The sequence below is a fragment of the Erpetoichthys calabaricus genome, chromosome 5, assembly GCF_900747795.2.
Source record: "Erpetoichthys calabaricus chromosome 5, fErpCal1.3, whole genome shotgun sequence".
In the NCBI taxonomy this organism is placed as follows: domain Eukaryota; kingdom Metazoa; phylum Chordata; class Cladistia; order Polypteriformes; family Polypteridae; genus Erpetoichthys; species Erpetoichthys calabaricus.
Genome location: NC_041398.2, coordinates 48,460,727 through 48,483,745, shown reverse-complemented (window position 1 = coordinate 48,483,745; position 23,019 = coordinate 48,460,727). Strand labels below are relative to the sequence as shown.

The window sequence follows — 23,019 nt, the reverse complement described above, 5'->3', positions numbered from 1 at the left end:
GTAAGCATAAAAGGCTGAAGTAGGACCATTTAAACAGCTACTGAGGGCATGTTTTTGTTGCTTTTTAAATGTAGAAACTTTGACTGTTACTGTATGGAGTGTTTTTTAACAACTGAAGCATATATTTAGAGATATGTATAAAATGCATTATTATTATATGTTTAGAGACAGTGTAGTGGTGTTAACCACAATATTGTCTCGAATCACGTACTACTAGGTCAGGATTTACTGAGTTAGCTATAGATCTACAAGACATATCTGATATTCTAGATTAAGGCTGAGAGAGGTGACAGCTCAGATTGCAAAGTAAAAGTACGAAAAGTAAAAAAAGACTTTTAATTTTGATGTGTGTCGTGTACTGGGGAAAGGCAGAGAGGGCCATGTCAAAATACGTTGGAATAGCAAATTAACTAGATGTGTGAATGAGCCCTGTTAAAGAGGAAGGAGATGGAGAGGTGGGTGAAAGAAAAGTCAAGTGAAAAAAATAAATTGGCATTGAGTCTGAGGCATTTTGCATTAATGTGTGGGCTATATAATAAAATATATGGGTGACATAAACACTTTACTCATATTCGATTCGAGTATTGTTTACTAAATTTTCACCGTGTGCCATGACTTTTGCTAGACTAGTGACAGCCAAATTCTGTAGCGTTAAGTTCAATAGATCAACCATTTTGCATTGTAATGTTTTGTTTTTCTTGATTTAACTAAGTGGTCTCAATTTCCACTAAAGCATGACTAACTTTGAATATTTCCTTTTTTCTGAACAGGGAATTTCCCTGGAGAAGAAGTCACTATTATCTGGCCCTCCCCAGGACGAACGAAACGTGAAGCAGGTGCAGACAATAAGGTCAGAATGATTTTTTTTTTTTTGAAGTATAAGCAGAATAATACATTACCTTCATAATTTGTATTTTCCTTCCGTCATGCACAATGGAGAGCTTCAAAATAAGATGGGCTGGCAGGATGCCACATTAAACCTCACATTTTCTTATTCTAATACTGAATTTGTTCAAATATGTGGTCATTTATGTCTCAGAAATGTTTTCTACTTGTGGTAACATTATTCAGAAGTCAAAGTCAAGAAAATGGGTTTGGGGGGCTTAAAATCAGGGACTTTCTAATCTAGACCTTGACTCGGAAAACGTTTTTTTTTAAATCCTAACAAAAAATGACATTTTTGTATCTATTACTCACCCCACATTGTTTATATTGATGGCTGGGAACAAGTTTTAATCTCATGTGTTCACTGAGAGTGGAGATAATAAAAGCCCTGATACAATGGACTTGAAGAAGCAACTCAACTTGAACAAAGGCAAACAATACTAAAATATCCATGAAACAATTTCAGATTACTTGTGTCGCATAACCCAAATGTCAGTTATCACAACCCTCAAAAAAAAATTTTTCCTGCTCACTGTTCGGTAATTCATTTTCGAGAAATGGCACTACACGCAGACGTGGATTGAGAGAGGTGTAAAATTAAAGACTAAAAATGAAAGGCAAATGAAAACATCAGATGGAAAAACTATAACTTGTATCTGTGTATATATCAGATGCTTCAACAAACAGAAAGTGAAATGCTGTTGAATAACCCTGAAGCACTGCAGTTGTGGCATAACTCTATAAACAGAAATGTATAGATGATTTGCTTTTTAAGTTTGACTTGATTTTATGGAATGTTATCTGCTTCTAATTAAAATTAATTTAAAAAATGAAATGTTGAGATGAGGCCAAAGCTCAGTTAAAACTCCCTCATGGACTATACCCCATCAGATGACTGTTCAATCTGTTCCCATTTGTCACCTTTTTCCTTTGGTTGTTAAAAGACAATTTTTTCCAATCTATTCTGGCCCTGCCGTCCAGTGTTTTTCCCTCTGGACCTGTGTATCTCACTTCTTGTCCTCTCTCCTCTGTGTTAATATCCCGGTACTGCTTTAAACTCTAATCCTTTTTGATCTTTTCTTTTTGCCTCTCACCACGCACCAGCAGAACCTTGTTTGTTTAGTCAGTCTTCCAAGTAAAATTCTCTTGGCCTCTGGTTAGAAATACTCCTTCTCTGTCACAACTGATAATTGGGTTTCTTCATTTTACAAGTTGTTACATGTGGAGTTATCTACTTCTCAAATTAGCAGGGCATCCAGTAAGACCATCAAGGACTGGTCTCCTGCTGTTCAGTCCTATAAGACCTGGATCATTGATGCTGTCCATTTTGGTTCCCCTTACTTTGATTTGCCTACTATAGCTTTATCCTTCTTGATAAAATCCCCTCTGTTAGGTTAGTACTATCTATCTCTTATTATTTCTTAGCATTTGGGTTTTATTCTCTACTTCAAGTTGGGGTAGGGGGTTGGTGTGTGGTTGGGTTTTGGGCATGGTGAGTGTATTGCTTCTGTTACATAGGATTTGTATTGTTCTGCTTAATTTGCCATGTTTGAAAAATATTCAATGAACAATTCATCACAAAAAAAGCCAAACAGCAGTTTGAATATTGGTACATGCAGCTTGAGGTCCAAATTAATATTTTCCCTCCTGCGGCTCTTGTTTTCAGTAAAAGAGCAGGTTCAGAAGTCAAGCAGTACCCATACCTTCTTAGGTTGTAGCTAACATCCATCTCTAAGACCTCCTGCAGTTGGTAAAGAGAAGTGATCAGATTCAAAATACCATGCCGTACAATATTCTAAACAGGGTCCCGGGGGTCTAGAACCTATCCCAGAGAGCAAAGGACATAAGGCAGGAATAATCCTCTGGACAGGGTGCCAGTCTGTCATAGGAGAGCACACTCACGCACAACCATCCTCCAGGGCCAATTTAGCATCTCTAGTCCACCTAACCTGCATCATAAAGTTGGAAATATCTCTCAAGAATTTTACTCCAGTATTACTGTTGAATAAGTGGAAACATATTTTGGTTATGTATAATATGTAAAATTCATGTAGTCCAGTAATCCTTAATAATAACACTGTGGAAGGATTTTTTTAAATTATTGGGTATGCTAATTTACAATATTTTATTGCTAATATTGGAGGAACGGTTTAAGGTTTGTACCCATAGCTGCCGGAATTTGCAGCAGCACCCCGTGATGCTGAATCAGTTATGTAAGTTGGAAAATGAATGGATAGTTTTAATACAGTGTCACTCTGCATATACAGTAGTTGTTATACTGAGGAAATGTTCTTTGCCAGCACTTAGTGATGACCACATAGTCCATTAAAACTTATAACTATCACGACGCTCCAAAGTCAGTGTGACCCTTTACTGTTCAGAACTCGTTATTATACGCAATGGAAACATTTTTTTTGACAATTTTTGTTAGGTTAGGAAAACTCTAAATGCATTCTTTTCTTCTTATAATGATTAGGAACACAAATTGCTGGATCATTTTTCTGTTTGTTTCATGCTCTTAAATGTAGCATCTGGTGTGGGGTTTTTGGCATTTATCAATATGGCCTAATTATATATTACAGGTCTTAACTTGAACATGATTGCTGTTATTTTTATTTCAATTATGTCTAGTTTCTAGTGGAAAGTGAATTGATGTTATCGAAAGGAGCAGCAAGAAGGTATACTTCATATGCTGTGAAAATGGGGAATTTCCATTTGAAGTTTGAATTTCCCCATGAGATTAATAAAGTTTATCTAATCTAATTTAATCTAAAACATAATTAGAGAAGATCAACCTCACTCAAATGCATCATGATATTTGGATAATAGTGTGAGCTGCGATAAAATCTAACTAATTCTAGAAAATATAAATAAATAATTAAACTCATCTGATGGAAGGATAACCCTCATCAGCTTGTTGTCCTTGTTGCATTCTTCATTGATACAATAATGTGCCTCTGAAGGAATTTTACCATTCTAGCCGAAAAACTTATGTGAAATGCAAAAAAAAAAAAACTTTCCTTAAAATGCTTTAGCAAAATTCCTCATGGGGAAAAGAAATACGATTATCTATTTTGTTGTTTAGTTTAAAATAGCAGCAACTGTCCAAATGTATTCATTGCTAGTTGTCTCAGGTATTTTGAATCTGAAACCAGCAGATGAGGAAAGACTTGTGTTCGATTGTAATCTCATTTCTTTTTCCTAGCTTTCAGCACTTGCGGTCACTTGAGTTTGGAGGCAGATTAATAAGACAGCTGTATCCTACTTGAGTTCTCAATTGCCAAGTACCAGTCGTGTGGTCAGGGGCAGTGAAGACTTAGGAAGGGGTGTGAGGGGGTGCTAAAGAACTGCATTGTGCTTTGTCCTTTCCTGCATCTGCTTTTCTAAACACCTGCTTTCACCCCAACTGCCAAGTTTGAAAATAGAAGCCATTCAGTGCTTTGGCAGGCCCATAAACTACACACCCTTGCTGGGCCTTTGCCACTGTTTATCAGAAAGCAGGTCTTGCCGAGTTCCCATCTGTTTGCTATGATAGCTTAAGATCTGTGACACTGCTCTAAAGGCTTTTCAGGTTTTGACAGGTGATCAGATGTTGATTTGTTTTACATAAGAAGAGAAGTGACTATATCATGAATGAGATCTCCCTGTAAGCAAAAACCTCACACTTGTGCTTAGGCAACACTAATGTAATTCCTGCAGTTTTAGGTACCAATGATTGCTCTTAATAATTGTTATCTAAAAGATAATTAAACTTGGAAGGCTTCAACAGTTCACCACTCACTAATTTCATTCCTGTTTTTGAGTTTGAGCTGTTGTTCAAATGTGTTTAAAATCCGTAATTATTATCATCTTGTGTTCTTTTGTAAAACTATGATTTTCTGTTGTTACAAAGTCTTTCAAATTCAAATGTATATTTTCCACCTACTGGCTGAGAAAACATCTAAATATATATCTATTATAAAAAAAAATCTTGGAAGGCTTGGAAGGAGACGATACGTGATCTTCTGCGAGATACACTTTAACATCATGCAAGACGAGGCAGTGAGATAAAAGGACAGCTGCTGTACAGGCTTTTAAATGATCGACACGCAGCACGACAAGCAGAACATGCAGCTCGGCAGCAGAAAGACAGCAGCTGATCAGACTGCATTTCCTCAGCGTGCGTTCAGCCCATAACCCCAACCTTGACAACACGAGCAGCATAGATGCGAAGTGGCTGGAGCCTGGGGGGAGGGGGTGGGCGATCGAAGTGAGCAGGGGACAAAGCCCCTTAGTATATATATATATATATATATATATCAGATTTCTTTTTTTTTTTTTGACTAAAAATGGTTACCAAAGATGATGATACTGTGCCAAAAATACTTAATGCCACATCTACACTTTTGCTGAGTCTCGGAAACCCTGAAACAGGCTGTTTGTTTCTTGTTAGACCAAAAGAAAATGACAGTCTGTTGCAAAATTTCTGGTCATAGGCAGTCTTGGTGAGAGTGTAGGTGCAATATCATACAGGTATAGCTGAATTATATACAGGGTAGGATTCAAAAGTAATGAGCCTCATTTTGTTCTGACGCGAACGTACCTCGCCATGCGCCCCACTTGCCAGCGACGGCGACGGTGGGTGTTGGCTTCACAACGCAATGGAGCTCCTACTGCTCAGAGCTTTCCGAGCGGTAGGATCGGCCTTGACGGGAACCCCTGTGCGGTAGTGCGTTACACGGTGGAATGGAAAGTTCGTTAGAGCAACGGTACGCGTTGAAGACGAAGACCATGCTCATTGCCTTCTTCGGAGTGAAGGGGATCAACCACTACGAGTTTGTTCTGCAAGGACAGACCGTGCATGCTGCTTACTACTTGGAAGTCCTGAAAAGGCTGAAAAGAAGTGTTGCGCGCAAGCGAAGGGACATCAAGGACAGCTGGAAGCTTCACCACGATAACGCGCCCAGCCACACCGCCTTCATCGTGAGCGCCTACCTGGCCCGGGTGAACGTTCTGGTGGTCCCCCAGCCTCCCTACAGTCCGGACGTGTCGCCTTCTGACTTCTTCTTGTTTCCGCGCTTAAAATCAGCGGTGAAAGGAAAACGATTCGACTCGATCGAGGACATCCAAGCAAATGTCAAGGCAGCCCTTGCAGCCATCCCGGAACAGGCCTACGTGGACGCCTTCGAGTCATGGAAAAGCCGCCTACAAAAGTGTATTGATGCAGGAGGTGCCTATTTTGAAGACTATTAATTAGTTGTACCGATTTGCTCAATAAATTTGTCTTTTTGAACAAAGGCTCATTACTTTTGAATCCTACCCTGTATATATATATATATATATATATATATATATATATATATATATATATATATATATATATATATATATATATATATATATATATATACATGAGGTGCGATCCAAATGTTCCCTGAATGCATTTATTTAAAAGCATACACACCAAATAACAATTAATGGTGAACAGTTCCTTCAAAATAGTCACCTGCTGAGTTGATACACCAATCCCAGCGAGATTTCAACCTTTCGAAACACCTCTGGAAGTCGTTTTTTGTCAGTGTGTTCCAATTGTCGTTTGTTACCGCTTGGATCTCCTCCACCGTCTCAAATCTGTGTCCCTTGAGCCTCATCTTCATCTTAGGAAATAAAAAAAAATCATACGGCGCTAAATCAGGGGAGTACGGACGGGTGAGGAATTGCAGTAAACTTTGGAGAAGCCAAAAATTCGCGCACAATCAGAGATGTGTGAGCTGGTGCATTGTCGTGATGCAAAAGAAATGACTTGTCAGCCCACATCTGAGGACGTGTTTGGCGAATTTGATTTCGCAAATGCCTTAGAACATCCCTGTAGAATGCTTGTTGCAACATTTCATGGCTTTCTTTTGCTGTTTTTACCAGTTTAAAACAGAATTTAACACACACTCTTTGCTCTTTCAAATCACTCATTTTCACGAACAACCCTTCACAGACACAACCAAAGTTTAAACAAGAACTGTGACTTGAAAAACAACTGCGCTGACGTTATAACGTGTGATAACAGCTCTCAAGGACAACTTGAACTGCTATCTAGTGGCGATTGATATAACCAAACCCATCTGGCTTCAGAATAAATGCATTCCGGGAACTTTTAGATTGCACCTCGTATATATACAGTATGTATGTATATTTATATATGTATGTATGTATGTGTGTGTATATATTGTGATGGGTGGCTATGGCCATTACCTGGCCAGGACGCAAACAGAATTGAAGACTGGTGGAGAGAACATCGATGAGGCAATACCTCCCTAGGGACACTAGAGGTAAGTCTTCCTGGGTGTCTGTGGAACCACGGATTCCCACAGGGCACACTGGAAGCTGGAGTTTGGTACAGCCCTGCTGGGTTCCATGGGGGCCGCCAGGGGGAGCTGCAGAGCCCTATAATGGACGTCTACCACACCTGGGAGTAATTCCAGGTAATGTTGATGAGCCACCTGGAACACTCCCAGGACCTATAAAAGGAGCCAGTCACCACCACTTAATGGCCTGAGTCAGGAGGAAGTGGATGAAACTCATGAGGAGGAATGGAGGCGGAAGGACTGGCGAGGAGAAGGAACATTGCTGAAATATACTGGGCTGCTTTCTGTAAATAAAACGGCATGTTATGTGGCAACTTGTTCCTCAGCCTCTATATATTTGTGTGTTTGTATGTATGTATATATATATATATATACATATATATATATATATATATATATATATATATATATATATATATATATATATATATATATATTACACGTCTGGCTCAGCAAGAATAAGCATTTATTATTAATTTATTGTAAAATTTATAAATCCCGGTAAATAGCAAAATATTATAAACTAAATCTAAATGTGTGTAGCAACACAATATTTGTCCCATTTAACCTATATAATGAATCTAAAATGACAACAGAAATAAATCTCTTGTAAGGACTGTATCTGGAAACAGACTTTGGAAATCTTTCAAATGTTTAAAATACTATATTTTATGTGTTTATTGAATTGTGAAATGAACAATCAGATTCCAGCAATAGGCATCACAAAATTAAATTATGTACCATTTTCTACGTCTGATTAATCCTGAGCTGGGTTCTAGGGGGCTGGATCCTATTCCAGCAAGAACAGGGTGCCAGGCAGGAACAATTCATGGATCACAGGAAAACACACTCACACTGGGGCCAATTTAGCATCACCCAACCACCTAACCTGCATGTCTTTGGATTGTGGGAGGAAGCCAGAGTATAGGAAGAAACCCGTGCTAACAAAGGGAAAACATGCAAACTCCAGACAGGGGGAGCCCAGCAGCTGAACCACTGTGCCATTGTACCCCGTGTATCACAAATATATTTCCTTCATTGATACTCTGATGGATATCCTCCTCTCATACACAGTGAACAAAATTTGTATATAACGATTAATATATATTTTCAATGTCTATATAATAAATAGAGGGGCAGCAGAGTGGCGCAGTGGGTAGCGCTGTTGCCACGCAGTTAGGAGACCTGGGTTCGCTTCCCAGGTCCTTCCTGCGTGGAGTTTGCATGTTATCCCTGTGTCTGCGTGGGTTTCCTCCGGGTGCTCTGATTTCCTCCCACAGTCCAAAGACATGCAGGTTAGGTGCATTGGCGATTCTAAATTGTCTCTAATGCGTGCTTGGTGTGTGGGTGTGTATGTGTGTGTGTGTGCGCCCTGCGGTGGGCTGGCGCCCTGCCCGGGGTTTGTTTCCTGCCTTGCACCCTGTGTTGGCTGGGATTGGCTCCAGCAGACCCCCGTGACCCTGTAGTTAGGATATAGCGGGTTGGATAATGGATGGATGGATATAATAAATAGAAAACAATATCTTTCTCATGTTTACTTAACTTGGAATTATCCATTTATTTAACCTGCTTAATATTTCTTATTACATACATTGTTTGGTTTGTGTCTTTACGCAAGGTGACTTACAGAGTCAGAATACAGTATAATTTAGTTCCTTTTTTTGTAATTGGAGCACAGGTATGTTAAATAACACATGTTAGGCCTGCTTACAGTATCTATTAACTCTACGTTGGCTTGGTGAAAGTGTTTGTGACTTGCAATGCACTATTGTTGCATACAAGGTTAATTAGTGCTTTGCCCCCAATGCTTTTAGAGTTCTGCCTTCTCATGACTGTTTACAGGAAAAGTTTATCTATCCATTCATCCATGTTTGAAACTAGTTGTCGGGCCAGGGTAGGGTATTGGGTGCTACGCAAGATTCAAACTTGGAAAGTGCAGTTTGAAATAAATGGGTTCACTGTGCAGTTTGAAATAAATGAGTCACTAATTTTGAAAAAATAACATTCTTTCTTAATTCATAAGCATATTATAATTCACCCTTAGCAGTATAAAAATAAATTTGAACATCTACACTTATTTCTTAATTGCTTACTGTTTTATCAGAAAGTAGATCTTAGAAATGGTGGTCTGTTTGTAACAGTCATAAGGAAAATCATTAATTCCCTCAGGTTTCATGTTCCCTGCTCATCATATGTCAAGGTTTTAGGTTCTGTAAACGCACATTTTTTGCTTTATAATTTTATTGAAAGCAGATGGTAATTTTCTACACTGTCATAAGTAAGTGATTAAGCCCCTGGCAGATTTAAGCATCTTAATCCAAGAGTAAATCTGAAACCAGGTGGACCCATCTTAAACATCCCACCATATCCAATCCTTTTTTTGCATTCATAACACACTTGTTATTGGGTGACATCATGCTTTTATTTTCCAGTAACATGTTCAAATTGACACTACAGCTAGAATAATGGACAATTTGCTTATAATGGTACAGTAATTAAGATGGATAGCTTTTTTCAGTTTTTCAAGTCAAAATTACATTGCTTATTCATCCAAGAAGGGTATAATAGTCCACAGGATTAATGCTTGTCCATTGCAGAGCTAAAGCAAATACATACAAAATTTTTATTAATTTTCATCCATCTATAGATTTTTTTAATCCAGCTTAGGCCATTGCAAGGTTGCAGTAAGTGAATTTTCTCCTGGCAGCATTAATCACAAGGCAGGATTCAAATCACAAAAAACATACTTGGATACATACTGGTAACTTTAAAGAGGACTTTTTCTAAAACATATATCTTTGGGAGTGGGAGGAAACTGGAGTACTGTTAAAAAATAAAAAGTGTATTGCTCTATAAATCCATGTTACATCTGGAGCATAAAGAGCACTAAAAACCCTGATATACTGAACTCCTACTACAGCATTCTCCTTTCATCATAGACATAGACATGAACTAAGGGGATCAGTGCAATAAATGAAAAAAGGGTAAGCCTTTTTAAACACTCTTAATCCAGTTCAGGGTAGTGGGTGACCAGAGCCTACTATGGCAGGTAAAAGAAAGGAAACAACATTGCATGAGGTGTCACTTCCTAACATATAACGTAGTAACATACTGCATAACATATAAATATAGTAAAGGGAGACAAGAAAACGTGAAAGGAAAATACCTGACAAGTTGCGGAAATGTCTTTTCAGAACTAACTCCAAGATGGCCGAACTGCTGGTCATATGGCTTCCAGGCAGAATGGGCTGAGTCCAGGAGGTGGAATGGCTGTCAGTCTCCCATTCTGTAATCAGTGGCAACCCCTAGTTTGGAGGGTAACTACCATCACCAGAGGCCCTTATGCTGTGTCCTAAGTGTAAACATATGACTATACGTGTGTATATATATATATATATATATATATATATATATGTGTATATATATATATATGTGTATATATATATATATGTGTATATATATATATATATGTATATATATGTATATATGTATATATATGTATATATGTATATATATATATATATGTATATATATGTATATATGTATATATATATATATATATGTATATATGTATATATATATATATATATGTATATATGTATATATATATATATATATGTATATATGTATATATGTATATATATATGTATATATATATATATATATGTATATATGTATATATATATATATGTATATATTTATATATATATATGTATATATATATAAAAATCCTAAGCCTAAAAGTGCAACAATTTTGTGCAATGATTTTATGTGACTTTTTTGTTACGCTTTAAATCTGGCTTATTTTAAAACCTACATATATATTTTTGGTATCATTCTTTTCAGAATTTATCAAAATTTAATGTGATGTTGTTAGATTTTCAGATTCTTATTCCCTTTTTAAATTATAAACTAAAAAATATCAAGAACTCACGTCCCGTGTGACGAGACTTAATCAAGAGTGGCAAGAGATTTAACCATGCCCAGGGCTGGAAATAAAAGTCAAAGAGTAGGACAGCTGCTGTACAGGCTTTTAAATGTTCGAAGCACCGCACAAGATGCAGATCACGCGGTATGGCAGCAGCAGCAATCCGGCAGCTGATTGAGTAAAGAGGAGGTTAAAAAAAACTGTATTTGTCTTCCATTGTATCACCATTTAAGAGGGGGTTTTGGAGGAGTGACCACGTCTCCTTGGGGTGCGGTCAGCCCACCTCTTCACAACACGAGTGGCAGACTGGCCGCAACTGAGGGTTGGGTGGCAAAGGCGACGGGGGGCAACCCTAGCATGTGTAAATATATATATTTATATATATATATGGTTGAAATAGTTTTACTGTCAAATAATGCAAAGAGTACGCGACACGTGTTTCGCCCTAATTCTGGGCTCATCAGGCGTACACACTCACTGCACCCCCCTCTTGGGGAATCGAACCTCAGACATTAGCACCAGAGGTGAAGCCTCTAATGTTGCGCCATGGCGTGTGGTTCGTTCATTTGACAGCATGCAGATTGGGGTAATTACATTCATGGCATCCGTTATATATATATATATATATATATATATATATATATATATATATATACAGTAGTGTGAAAAACTATTTGCCCCCTTCCTGATTTCTTATTCTTTTGCATGTTTGTCACACAAAATGTTTCTGATCATCAAACACATTTAACCATTAGTCAAATATAACACAAGTAAACACGAAATGCAGTTTGTAAATGGTGGTTTTTATTATTTAGGGAGAAAAAAAATCCAAACCTACATGGCCCTGTGTGAAAAAGTAATTGCCCCCTGAACCTAATAACTGGTTGGGCCACCCTTAGCAGCAATAACTGCAATCAAGCGTTTGCGATAACTTGCAATGAGTCTTTCACAGCGCTCTGGAGGAATTTTGGCCCACTCATCTTTGAAAAATTGTTGTAATTCAGCTTTATTTGAGGGTTTTCTAGCATGAACCGCCTTTTTAAAGTCATGCCATAGCATCTCAATTGGATTCAGGTCAGGACTTTGACTAGGCCACTCCAAAGTCTTCATTTTGTTTTTCTTCAGCCATTCAGAGGTGGATTTGCTGGTGTGTTTTGGGTCATTGTCCTGTTGCAGCACCCAAGATCGCTTCAGCTTGAGTTGACGAACAGATGGCTGGACATTCTCCTTCAGGATTTTTTGGTAGACAGTAGAATTCATGGTTCCATCTATCACAGCAAGCCTTCCAGGTCCTGAAGCAGCAAAACAACCCCAGACCATCACACTACCACCACCATATTTTACTGTTGGTATGATGTTCTTTTTCTGAAATGCTGTGTTCCTTTTACGCCAGATGTAATGGGACATTTGCCTTCCAAAAAGTTCAACTTTTGACTCATCAGTCCACAAGGTATTTTCCCAAAAGTCTTGGCAATCATTGAGATGTTTCTTAGCAAAATTGAGACGAGCCCTAATGTTCTTTTTGCTTAACAGTGGTTTGCGTCTTGGAAATCTGCCATGCAGGCCGTTTTTGCCCAGTCTCTTTCTTATGGTGGAGTCGTGAACACTGACCTTAATTGAGGCAAGTGAGGCCTGCAGTTCTTTAGACGTTGTCCTGGGGTCTTTTGTGACCTCTCGGATGAGTCGTCTCTGCACTCTTGGGGTAATTTTGGTCGGCTGGCCACTCCTGGAAGGTTCACCACTGTTCCATGTTTTTGCCATTTGTGGATAATGGCTCTCACCGTGGTTCGCTGGAGTCCCAAAGCTTTAGAAATGGCTTTATAACCTTTACCAGACTGATAGATCTCAATTACTTCTGTTCTCATTTGTTCCTGAATTTCTTTGGATCTTGGCATGATGTCTAGCTTTTGAGGTGCTTTTGGTCTACTTCTCTGTGTCAGGCAGCCCCTATTTAAGTGATTTCTTGATTGAAACAGGTGTGGCAGTAATCAGACCTGGGGGTGGCTACGGAAATTGAACTCAGGTGTGATACACCACAGTTAGGTTATTTTTTAACAAGGGGGCAATTACTTTTTCACACAGGGCCATGTAGGTTTGGATTTTTTTTCTCCCTAAATAATAAACACCATCATTTAAAAACTGCATTTTGTGTTTACTTGTGTTATATTTGACTAATGGTTAAATGTGTTTGATGATCAGAAACATTTTGTGTGACAAACATGCAAAAGAATAAGAAATCAGGAAGGGGGCAAATAGTTTTTCACACCACTATATATATATATATATATATATATATATATATATATATACGCACACACACACAAAACACATATATATACTGTATTTAGTATTTAGTATTTTGTAATAATCAGGATAGAATTGAGGGTGTAGAGGTGATTGAACCACTAGGGTCAAGTCACCATAATGTAATACAATTCTCAGTATTTTGTAAGAGTACAAATGCAAAGACTAAAATTGTTAAGTTGAACTATTGTATGGATAATTTTGAGCAGATGCGACAATGTCTAAGTAGGATACACTGGGATAAGCTTTTAAGTGTGGAGACAGTCGATGAGCAGTGGAACAGGTTTAAAAATGTTTTACATGTAATGCAGGACAGATACATACCTAAATTTAGAATTAATAGGAAACTAAAAAAAACTCCACTGTGGATTAATAAAGATTTAAAAAAGAAGTTGCAAAGGAAAAAACTGCTTTATAAAGCATATAAGACTAATGGATAGATAGATAGATAGATAGATAGATACTTTATTAATCCATCCATCCATTTTCCAACCCGCTGAATCCGAACACAGGGTCACGGGGGTCTGCTGGAGCCAATCCCAGCCAACACAGGGCACAAGGCAGGAACCAATCCCGGGTAGGGTGCCAACCCACTGCAGTACTTTATTAATCCCAATGGGAAATTCACATGACTGCATGAGGGAAATGAGGGCAACCATTAAGAAGGATATCAGGGAGGCTAAAAGACAGTTGGAGAGGAATATAGCAGATGAGGCGAAAGAAGACCCTAACAGATTCTTTCAGTATTTTAGTAGTAAAAGAACAGTCAAGGAGGAGGTCAAGTGCATCAGAAATAGTAAAGGGGAATTAAAAGCTACAGAGAGTGAAATAGCTAAACTTACATTTTTCTGAGGTTTTTACAAGTGAGCAAGTGGATAACCTCCCAGAGTTAAACGGGACTACTAAGGAATTTGGAAATTGTAGAGGGAGAGGTGCTGCTCATATTAAATAAGCTGAAATTAAACAACTCACCAGGACCAGATAATATTTACCCTCAAGTTCTTAAGGAGGCTAGCGAGTATATATATAAACCCTTGACACATATTTTTAGGAAGTCACTGCGCACTGGAGAGATTCCGAAGGACTAGGAAATGGCAAATATCATCCCATTATATTAAAAGGGTGACAGGGCAGATCCAAGCAACTATAGGCCAGTAAGCTTAACATGCATCACAGGAAAATTAATGGAAGGAATTATTAAGGATAAGATTGGGCAACACCTGGCAAGGACAGGAGTTATTGTGAACAGTCAGCATGGGTTCAGAAGAGGGAGGTTGGGTTTTACCAACATGCTGGAATTCTATGAGGAGGCAACAAAAGGATACGATCAAAGTGGAGCTTATGATATTATTTATCTGGACTTTCAGAAAGCATTTGATAAGGTGCCACATGAGAGGTTGGGCATCAAATTAAATGAAGTGGGAGTTCAGGGTGATGTTTTTAGATGGGTGCAGAATTGGCTCAGACACAGGAAGCAGAGGGTGATGGTGCGAGGAACCTCATCAGAACTGGCTGATGTTAAGAGTGGTGTGCCACAGGGGTCAGTGCTAGGGCCGCTGCTATTTTTAATATATATAAATGATTTAGAGAGGAATATAAGTAACAAGCTGGTTAAGTTTGCAGATGCTACCAAGATAGGTGGATTAGCAGATAATTTGGAAACCGTTATATCATTACAGAAGGACTTGGATAGCATACAGGCTTGAGAAGATTTGTGGCAGATGAAATTTAATGTCAGTAAATGTAAAATATTACACATAGGAAGAAAAATGTTAGGTTTGAATACACAATGGGTGGTTGGAAAATCGAGAGTACACCTTATGAGAAGGATTTAGGAGTCATAGTGAACTCTAAGCTATCGACTTCCTGACAGTGTTCAGAAGCCATTAAGAAGGCTAACAGAATGTTAGGTTATATAGCACGATGTGTGGAGTACAAGTCCAAGGAGGTTATGCTCAAGCTTTATAACTCACTGGTGAGGCCTCATCTTGACTACTGTGTGCAGTTTTGGTCTCCAGGCTACAAAAAGGACATAGCAGCACTAGAAAAGGTCCAGAGAAGAGCGACTAGGCTGATTCCAGGGCTACAGGGGTTGAATTATGAGGAAAGATTAAAAGATCTGAGCCTATACAGTTTAAGCAAAAGAAGATTAAGAGGTGACATGATTGAAGTGTTTAAAATTTTGAAGGGAATTAGTAGAGTGGATCGAGACTGTTATTTTAAAATGAGTTCATCAAGAACACGGGGACACAGTTGGAAACTTGTTAAGGGTAAATTTCAGACAAACATTAGGAAGTTTTTCTTTACACAAAGAACGAAACTTTGTTGGGCTAAATGGCCTGTTCTCGTCTAGAGTGTCCTAATGTTCTAATATATATGTGTATATATATGTGTATATATGTATATATATATATATATATATATATAAATAAATAAAGTTTCAAATCCAGAGGCACTATTAAATACAGTAATCCCTCCTCCATCGCGGGGGTTGCGTTCCAGAGCCACCCGCGAAATAAGAAAATCCGTGAAGTAGAAACCATATGTTTATATGGTTATTTTTATATTGTTATGCTTGGGTCACAGATTTGCGCAGAAACACAGGAGGTTGTAGAGAGACAGGAACGTTATTCAAACACTGCAAACAAACATTTGTCTCTTTTTCAAAAGTTTAAACTGTGCTCCATGACAAGACAGAGATGACAGTTCTGTCTTACAATTAAAAGAATGCAAACATATCTTCCTCTTCAAAGGAGTGCCGTCAGGAGCACTGAATGTCAGAAAGTGAGAGAAAACCAAACAAATCAATAGGGCTGTTTGGCTTTTAAGTATGCGAAGCACCGCCGGTACAAAGCTGTTGAAGGCGGCAGCTCACACCCCCTCCGTCAGGAGCAGGGAGAGAGAGAGAGAGAGACAGAGGAAAACAAACAGTGAAAAATCAATACGTGCCCTTTGAGCTTTTAAGTATGCGAAGCACCGTGCAGCATGTCGCTTCACGAAGCAGCTGCACACAGAAGGTAGCAACTCTTTCAGCATTTTTAGACGAGCGTCCGTATTGTCTAGGTGTGCGAACAGCCCCCCTGCTCACACCCCCTACGTCAGGATCAGAGAAGGTCAGCGCAAGAGAGAGAGAGAGAGAGAAACAAAAGTAAGTTGGGTAGCTTCTCAGCCATCTGCCAATAGTGTCCCTTGTATGAAATCAACCGGGCAAACCAACTGAGGAAGCATGTACCAGAAATTAAAAGACCCATTGTCCTCAGAAATCCGCGAACCAGCAAAAAATCCGCGATATATATTTAAATATGCTTACATATAAAATCCGCGATAGAGTGAAGCCGCGAAAGGCGAAGCGCAATATAGCGAGGGATCACTGTAATTGTATATAGTATAGGATTGCTCTACTCAAAACATCTGGAATTTGAGCGCATAAATGGATCTGAAAATATACTACTATTCTTGGAAAATGAATGGATGGATTGTTGGAGTGTGTAAGCTGCGTATGGGACCAAACTGCTTAGATATCCACATTAAAAATTCAATGTAAAGCAATGTAAGGATCCATTTGATTAATGGAAACCCTTTCATCCAAAGTGGATCAGACCTAATCAAGTATTGCTGCTACCGGTAGAATCAGTAGGAATTTCATGTCAATGTGGGTCAACTTAGCTTCAAACAACATATACAATTACAAAAGAGACTTGTACTAAATCTTCCTTAAGATGACATTGATTGTTCACAAGTACGAAGATCTTTTTTTCACCCCCATCTAAGCCAAATTCTTTAGTTCCATCATTAGAAGTAACTAAAGAAAAACACCCCACTGGCCAATAACCAAACTAAAACATTTGTTGAAGCAGGGGTAAGTAAGACAATAGTAGGAGAAGAAAGAATAGAAGTGCCTTGGATGGTTCATTCAGCTCATCCACTTGGGCATCCAAGTATGCATAACTATAAAGTAGAAACTCAAAGATGAATGTGAAATGGTTCCACTTTCGACAGAACAGTCAACTAAGCCCTTGAAGAGACAAGGTAGGATAAATGTTATGTTTTATGTTATGTTATGTTACGTTATGGTATTTTGACCATCCCATTCAGTTAAAAGAGTGAAAAGAACATAAATTCTTCTTAGTTACTCTTTGCACATATTGGTTGGCTAAGCTGCACAAGGAAGAGCCAAAAGGTATACGTAAAATGCAAAGGAGTAAATGTCCCTTGAATCCACTTTGTTCATAGCAGCCTGTTCAGTCACATTCCCAGACCTCCCAGCTGTGCCTCAGTGAGACTAACCAGTTTATCTGTTGGCAGTTCTGCTGTAGTTATCATCATTTTTGATGTGAAGCATTCAGGCACTCAAGGACACAGCACTGGTCAACTTTTCAGCATCTTCTATTTATACCTTAATGAAATTGGCCAGCTCAGCTCTAGGAAGTGGGACTAGCTGCTTGAGCAATTTTGTTTTTTTTGACCTGCCTGCATCATTATGCTCACTTTGTCACAGAAACTGAAGCTAATAGGAGGTATAATTATAAAAGCTTGCTACCTCTCTTGCTGCCTGAAATAACAGTAATTCTTTAGCAGGATGCCTGAAGCTTGAAAGATGCAGCTTGGCATTTCACCAGTGCCAGCTGGTAGTGTATAGTTGGCAAATCAGAGATTTGTCACAAAAATGCCATGACACTCCATCTGTGATATCCGGAAACGAGTGATCAGCTAAAAGTATTACGGCTTCAGCCTGCTTAAACTGAAAGCAGTTTAAACAGAGGAGACTGGCTGGTGGCGCAGGATGGACTATGCTCACTTCACAACAATGAACAAAAAAAAAACAAAAAAAAAAACTCTACAATATGAAGAACAGACTAAACAACAATAATCTCAACGTGTTTAAATGAGTTTTCTGAAACACCAGAAAGAACTTTTATAATTTTACCAGCTTAGTTTTCTTCTCTAAATTGGCTTTTGTATTAGTGTCTTACACCTACTTTGCATACACTATATCCAGTATAAAGCTCAAAAAATATGAAGTTGCATTGGATAAAGAGTGTATTTCTCACTCTCTCTAACACTTTCTCTCTCTCAATCAATATGGATATGATGATTAAATATTTGAAGTGACACAAGTCCATGTCTGGTGGCGTTCACAGGACAACTTACAATAAACACTGACTATACAATTGTCATATGAGTATGGATGAATGATTAGCTACTCTATTACCTAGCAACCTGCCTACCATTGTTGTCTTTGTCAAAGATTTCTTTTTGCTCCTGACTGATTCAGTTTCCCTTAATTAATGCCAATTATAGCCTTCGTGTACAGTAGTGCAATCTCATTAGCATATACTGCATGTGAACTGGGCATCCCACTAGTTTTGGTCCATGGCATTCCCATGCAAACCCAAGTCGCTGTTTCAGCACACCCATCCATTCTGCAGATACACAACCTACACTACTAATACCATCTACTCTTACTGTTACTGTTACAGTGATTACACCTCTCTGCAGGTTATTTCAAATACTTACCTTGTGATATTTTGGACCTTGTAATTTATAACCCTTGGGGCTTAGAATCACATTTACAAACCTGCTTAGTTCAATTTTGGGCCCACTCAGGGACATGCCCATACCCACAGTCAGATAAAGGCCAGTTTAAAACACCAGTTAACCAGCATATGGGACAAACAGGAGTACCATGGAGGATCGCAGGAATCATTGGGTAGAGGGGTTCTTTCATCGGATTGGCTCGCCCAGCACTGGTTCAGCTGTGGAATGGCTAATAGGGGAAGGCAGCTTGATGTCCAAGGTCTCCAGGACTCTGAATAAATCCAAATCGTATTATGTGATATCATCTACTGTTGAATTCTGGTCTGTTCTTACAGTATATTTCTATTGCACTATTATACTGCACTAGCTGTACCCCGTGGCTGCGTCCACATAGTAATGAAACAGGACAAACTTTAAAAATCAATAGACGCTTGCACTATATCTGATCGTGTTCAGCTCTGATGGGAGAGTGTTCCCAGCGTGGTGAGAAAAGCACATCTCCCCGCAGCTACCCTCTAAAACACCTGGAGCTCTGATCTCTCTCTCAAACACATCAAACATAACTCCTGAAAAATCTGTAGATGATTATGTCTGTTGAACAAACAGGTATCGCTAGCTAAGCGGAGGCAAGGTGCACTCCAACATGTGGTGAGACGTAGACCAACTCGAACAGAGGCTAGTGAGTGAATAAGGAAGGCCCCACCCCCCTGCTGTTGGCCCACAGCCACTCTCTTGGATTTGCATAAATACATCGGTACCACAAGCGAACTATGGTTCTTAGCGCGATGAGAGAAGTTGCAAAATCAACCGGATAGTTGAAGCAAATTATAGACAACAACCAGATCTAAATCCGTTAAGTAATTCTCACGTGAAAAGCAGACAGACATACGGACAGAACGTGCTTGGACCACAAAATTTTTAAAACCGTTTCTTAGTGAGCATCTATGGGCCAAGGGTAGCCTACATTCCAAATTTCAAGTCCCAAGTCCTCATGGTTCGGGAGATTTCGTGATGAGTGAGTCAGTGGTATTTGGCTTTTATATATATCGATTGTATTGAGGATTACTTGTGTTCTGTTCTGTGTATTGTAGTGAATTTACCCCCTTTTTTTTCATACACCTGCTGAACGCCCAACCTACCTGGAAAGGGGTCTCTCTTTCAACTGCCTTTCCCAAGGTTTCTTCCATTTTTTTCCCTACAAGGGTGATTTTGGGAGATTTTCCTTATTTTCTTCAACGCTGGGGGGCTGTCAAAAGGCAGGGCCTGTTAAAGCCCATTGCAGCACTTCTTGTGTGATTTTGGGCTATATAAAAATAAATTGTTTTGTATTGTACCTGAAGGAAAATCCATGCAGATTCTGGGACAACATTCAACCTTTATAACAGACAATGTGTGGGTGCAGGATTCAAACCTAGGACATTAGAACTGTGAGGAGGCAGCACTATGCACTGCCCAACAGTGGCAACCAGGGCTTAAAAGATATGTATTAAATATCTATAGGTGTAAAATATGTATCTTTAAATATAATACGCTACCGTGGCTGTTCGTTTGTCTGTCCAGGATTTTAAATCACTTGTAGCTCGCAAACCATTTGAACTATTGACCTGAAATTTGGAACACATATACTACGTGACGTCTACTGTCCTCTTTCAGGGTAATGATTAACCTCGAAGGTTATTCCGCTTTTTATTTTTATTTTATTTTATTGTAGAATCAACGCTCGGCAGCAGCCAGCAGAGCGGCCGTGCGGCGCATGCATACGGGCGCCGTTCTCATCACTTCGCCGTCCCTTCCCCTACCTCTTTTTTATCTTAAAACATTCTTGAGGCAGGTTGAAGACTTAAGTGCCAGCTTAATTGAAAAATTAAAGTAAATGTACTAATTGCAACACAAACACTGCCTTAATCAATTTTAACCTGAAGAGATGATGACGAAAGAAGAGAAGAAGCGGGTCTATATGGTAGAGACAAGAAGAGCTGCTCAGAAAGCAGCAAGTGCATAAACCTCTGAGCAAATAAATGCTAAACGTACAGAGAAAGACTTTGAAAACTAGGAATACTCAAGTCAAGTGTATTCACTGCACGTTATCGTGCAGTGTGCCATTACTGGTATTTTTATATAAGATGATTACAAATGTTTAACACATTTCATAATTAATAAAGCAATTTGCTGGAAAATGTTAATGGCTAGAGAAATATTTTAATTACTGTTAAAACGTACATTTTATTCAATTTTACTGATATGGAAAACATGTCACAAACTGAAAGGTGCTTTATGAAATTTTGTTTAGCAATAGAAGCACACTGACATGCAGAATTCTTTCAACTAAATTTGTGAATTCCATACAGTACTTGAGGTCACCAGTGGAAATAAAGGGTAAAGTACATTTAGGACTGAAGCCAGGAAGCTCTTCTTTATGCAAACAATTGTGAGATTCTGGAACAAACTATCAAGACCTGTAGTTAAAGCAGAAACCCTGACAATGTTTAGAAGTATCCAGAAGAGATATCGAGACAGCTTAGCTATTAGCTAAGCACACAAGCTTGTTGGACTGAATGGTCTCCTCTCATTTGCCAAATTTCGAATGTTCTTTTGTGTGTATGTGGCCTGTTAACTGTAAAGCCTGCAGCAGTAAATGGCTGATCTGATAGTACAGATATTCTGGGTATACTCAGGTAGTCTCTCTCTGCAGTTGCAATTAAAGTTAAATCTAACATTTACTGCAGTTTGCAGTATATGAGTGAAACAGGCTATCAAGGCTCAGCTCATAGGGATAGGTGAGTTAGAGTTAGAATGTTTTATGGAATATATACATAGTTTCAACCAGTTATACTGGTGAGTTTCTGTGTCTAAGCGGCAGCAACTGTGTCTCAGCAAGACCATTAGCTATTGGGGTAACTGGACAATGCTGTGCCTATAGTACCCCTGATTTTCATCAGTATTATTTTTAGAAATGTTCAGAATTTAATTTTGCTTGTCTGAGCAAAACCTGGCAGCAAAAAGCAGTCCTTTGTAGTTTTTAAACAAAATGTCAACAGTCACAAAATTACCATTTTGTCTCTCTAGGACAACTGATCATTAGATTTCTACTTGCAAATGATGCTACAGTCTAACTTTGCAAGACTGATCTTGCAAGATTTTCAAGTGGCATACTTGTTTTGTATATGGCAATGCCTTGTAGATATGCTGATTGGATAATTCATCCCAGTACTACGCTGTTTCTAGTCAACTGTGTCCCCTTTTAGTTTGCTCCCAAACTGAGTTAGAGCATCTATTCAGTTTCTGAATACAAGTCCATCAGTCTTGTAGCTTGGATAGTGTGCTAATGCATCAAAGTAAGTCTATGTAAGTCATTGCAATGGCAATTTCAATGTATCATACATGTGATAGGTTTATTCTATTTAAACTGTTTAAACACATAATATAAGTTAACTGAATAATGCATAATTGTTAAAATTTCTTTTATAGATGGATACTGTGGATAGAAAGATGTGAAATGCGTATACAGTGATCCCCCGCCTATCAAGGAAGTTACGTTCCAGACCCATCAGCGATAGGTGAAAATTTGCGATATAGAAAGACCATATAAATAAACATTTTTTTTATAGTTTATGCCTTAAAATACCCCTCCCACACGCCTTAAACACATGTAAACTTATTAAAACACACTTTGTAAACACATATGATATGTGGATGTCGGGCTAAGGATGTGAGTAACATAATAATAATAATAATAATGTAGCGTACTGTTGATTCATTCAAGCTGTAATGGCGAGCGACATACGTGTAACGCTTTCCTTCCCTTCTTAGAAGATGCAGGATGTTTGGGAGCCATCGTAGGGCTTAAAACAAAATGAAAAGTTCACAAAAAGTTTGCTCACAACAATCGGACCACAAGCAAGGTACACGATATGCAGAGAACTGAGATGCGTCGGGGACCCTCGCTCGCTGTTCTTGCAAGATTACACCACGTTAGCAGCAGCCAATCAGAGATCAGAGCGGGATTTTCATTCTCTTGGGCTCTGA

At 38.7% G+C, this 23,019-nt stretch overlaps 1 protein-coding gene across 3 annotated transcripts in view; it reads left to right on the top strand.

The window, feature by feature from the left end:
* Positions 1 to 23,019, top strand: part of adam19a (ADAM metallopeptidase domain 19a) — a 684,192-nt gene that overhangs the window by 135,830 nt on the left and 525,343 nt on the right. For all 3 annotated transcript variants that reach the window (XM_028801514.2, XM_028801513.2, XM_051928363.1), the window contains exon 2: positions 771 to 850. In XM_028801514.2, the coding sequence (XP_028657347.1) occupies positions 771 to 850 (80 nt within the window). The remainder of the gene's footprint in view (positions 1 to 770; positions 851 to 23,019) is intronic.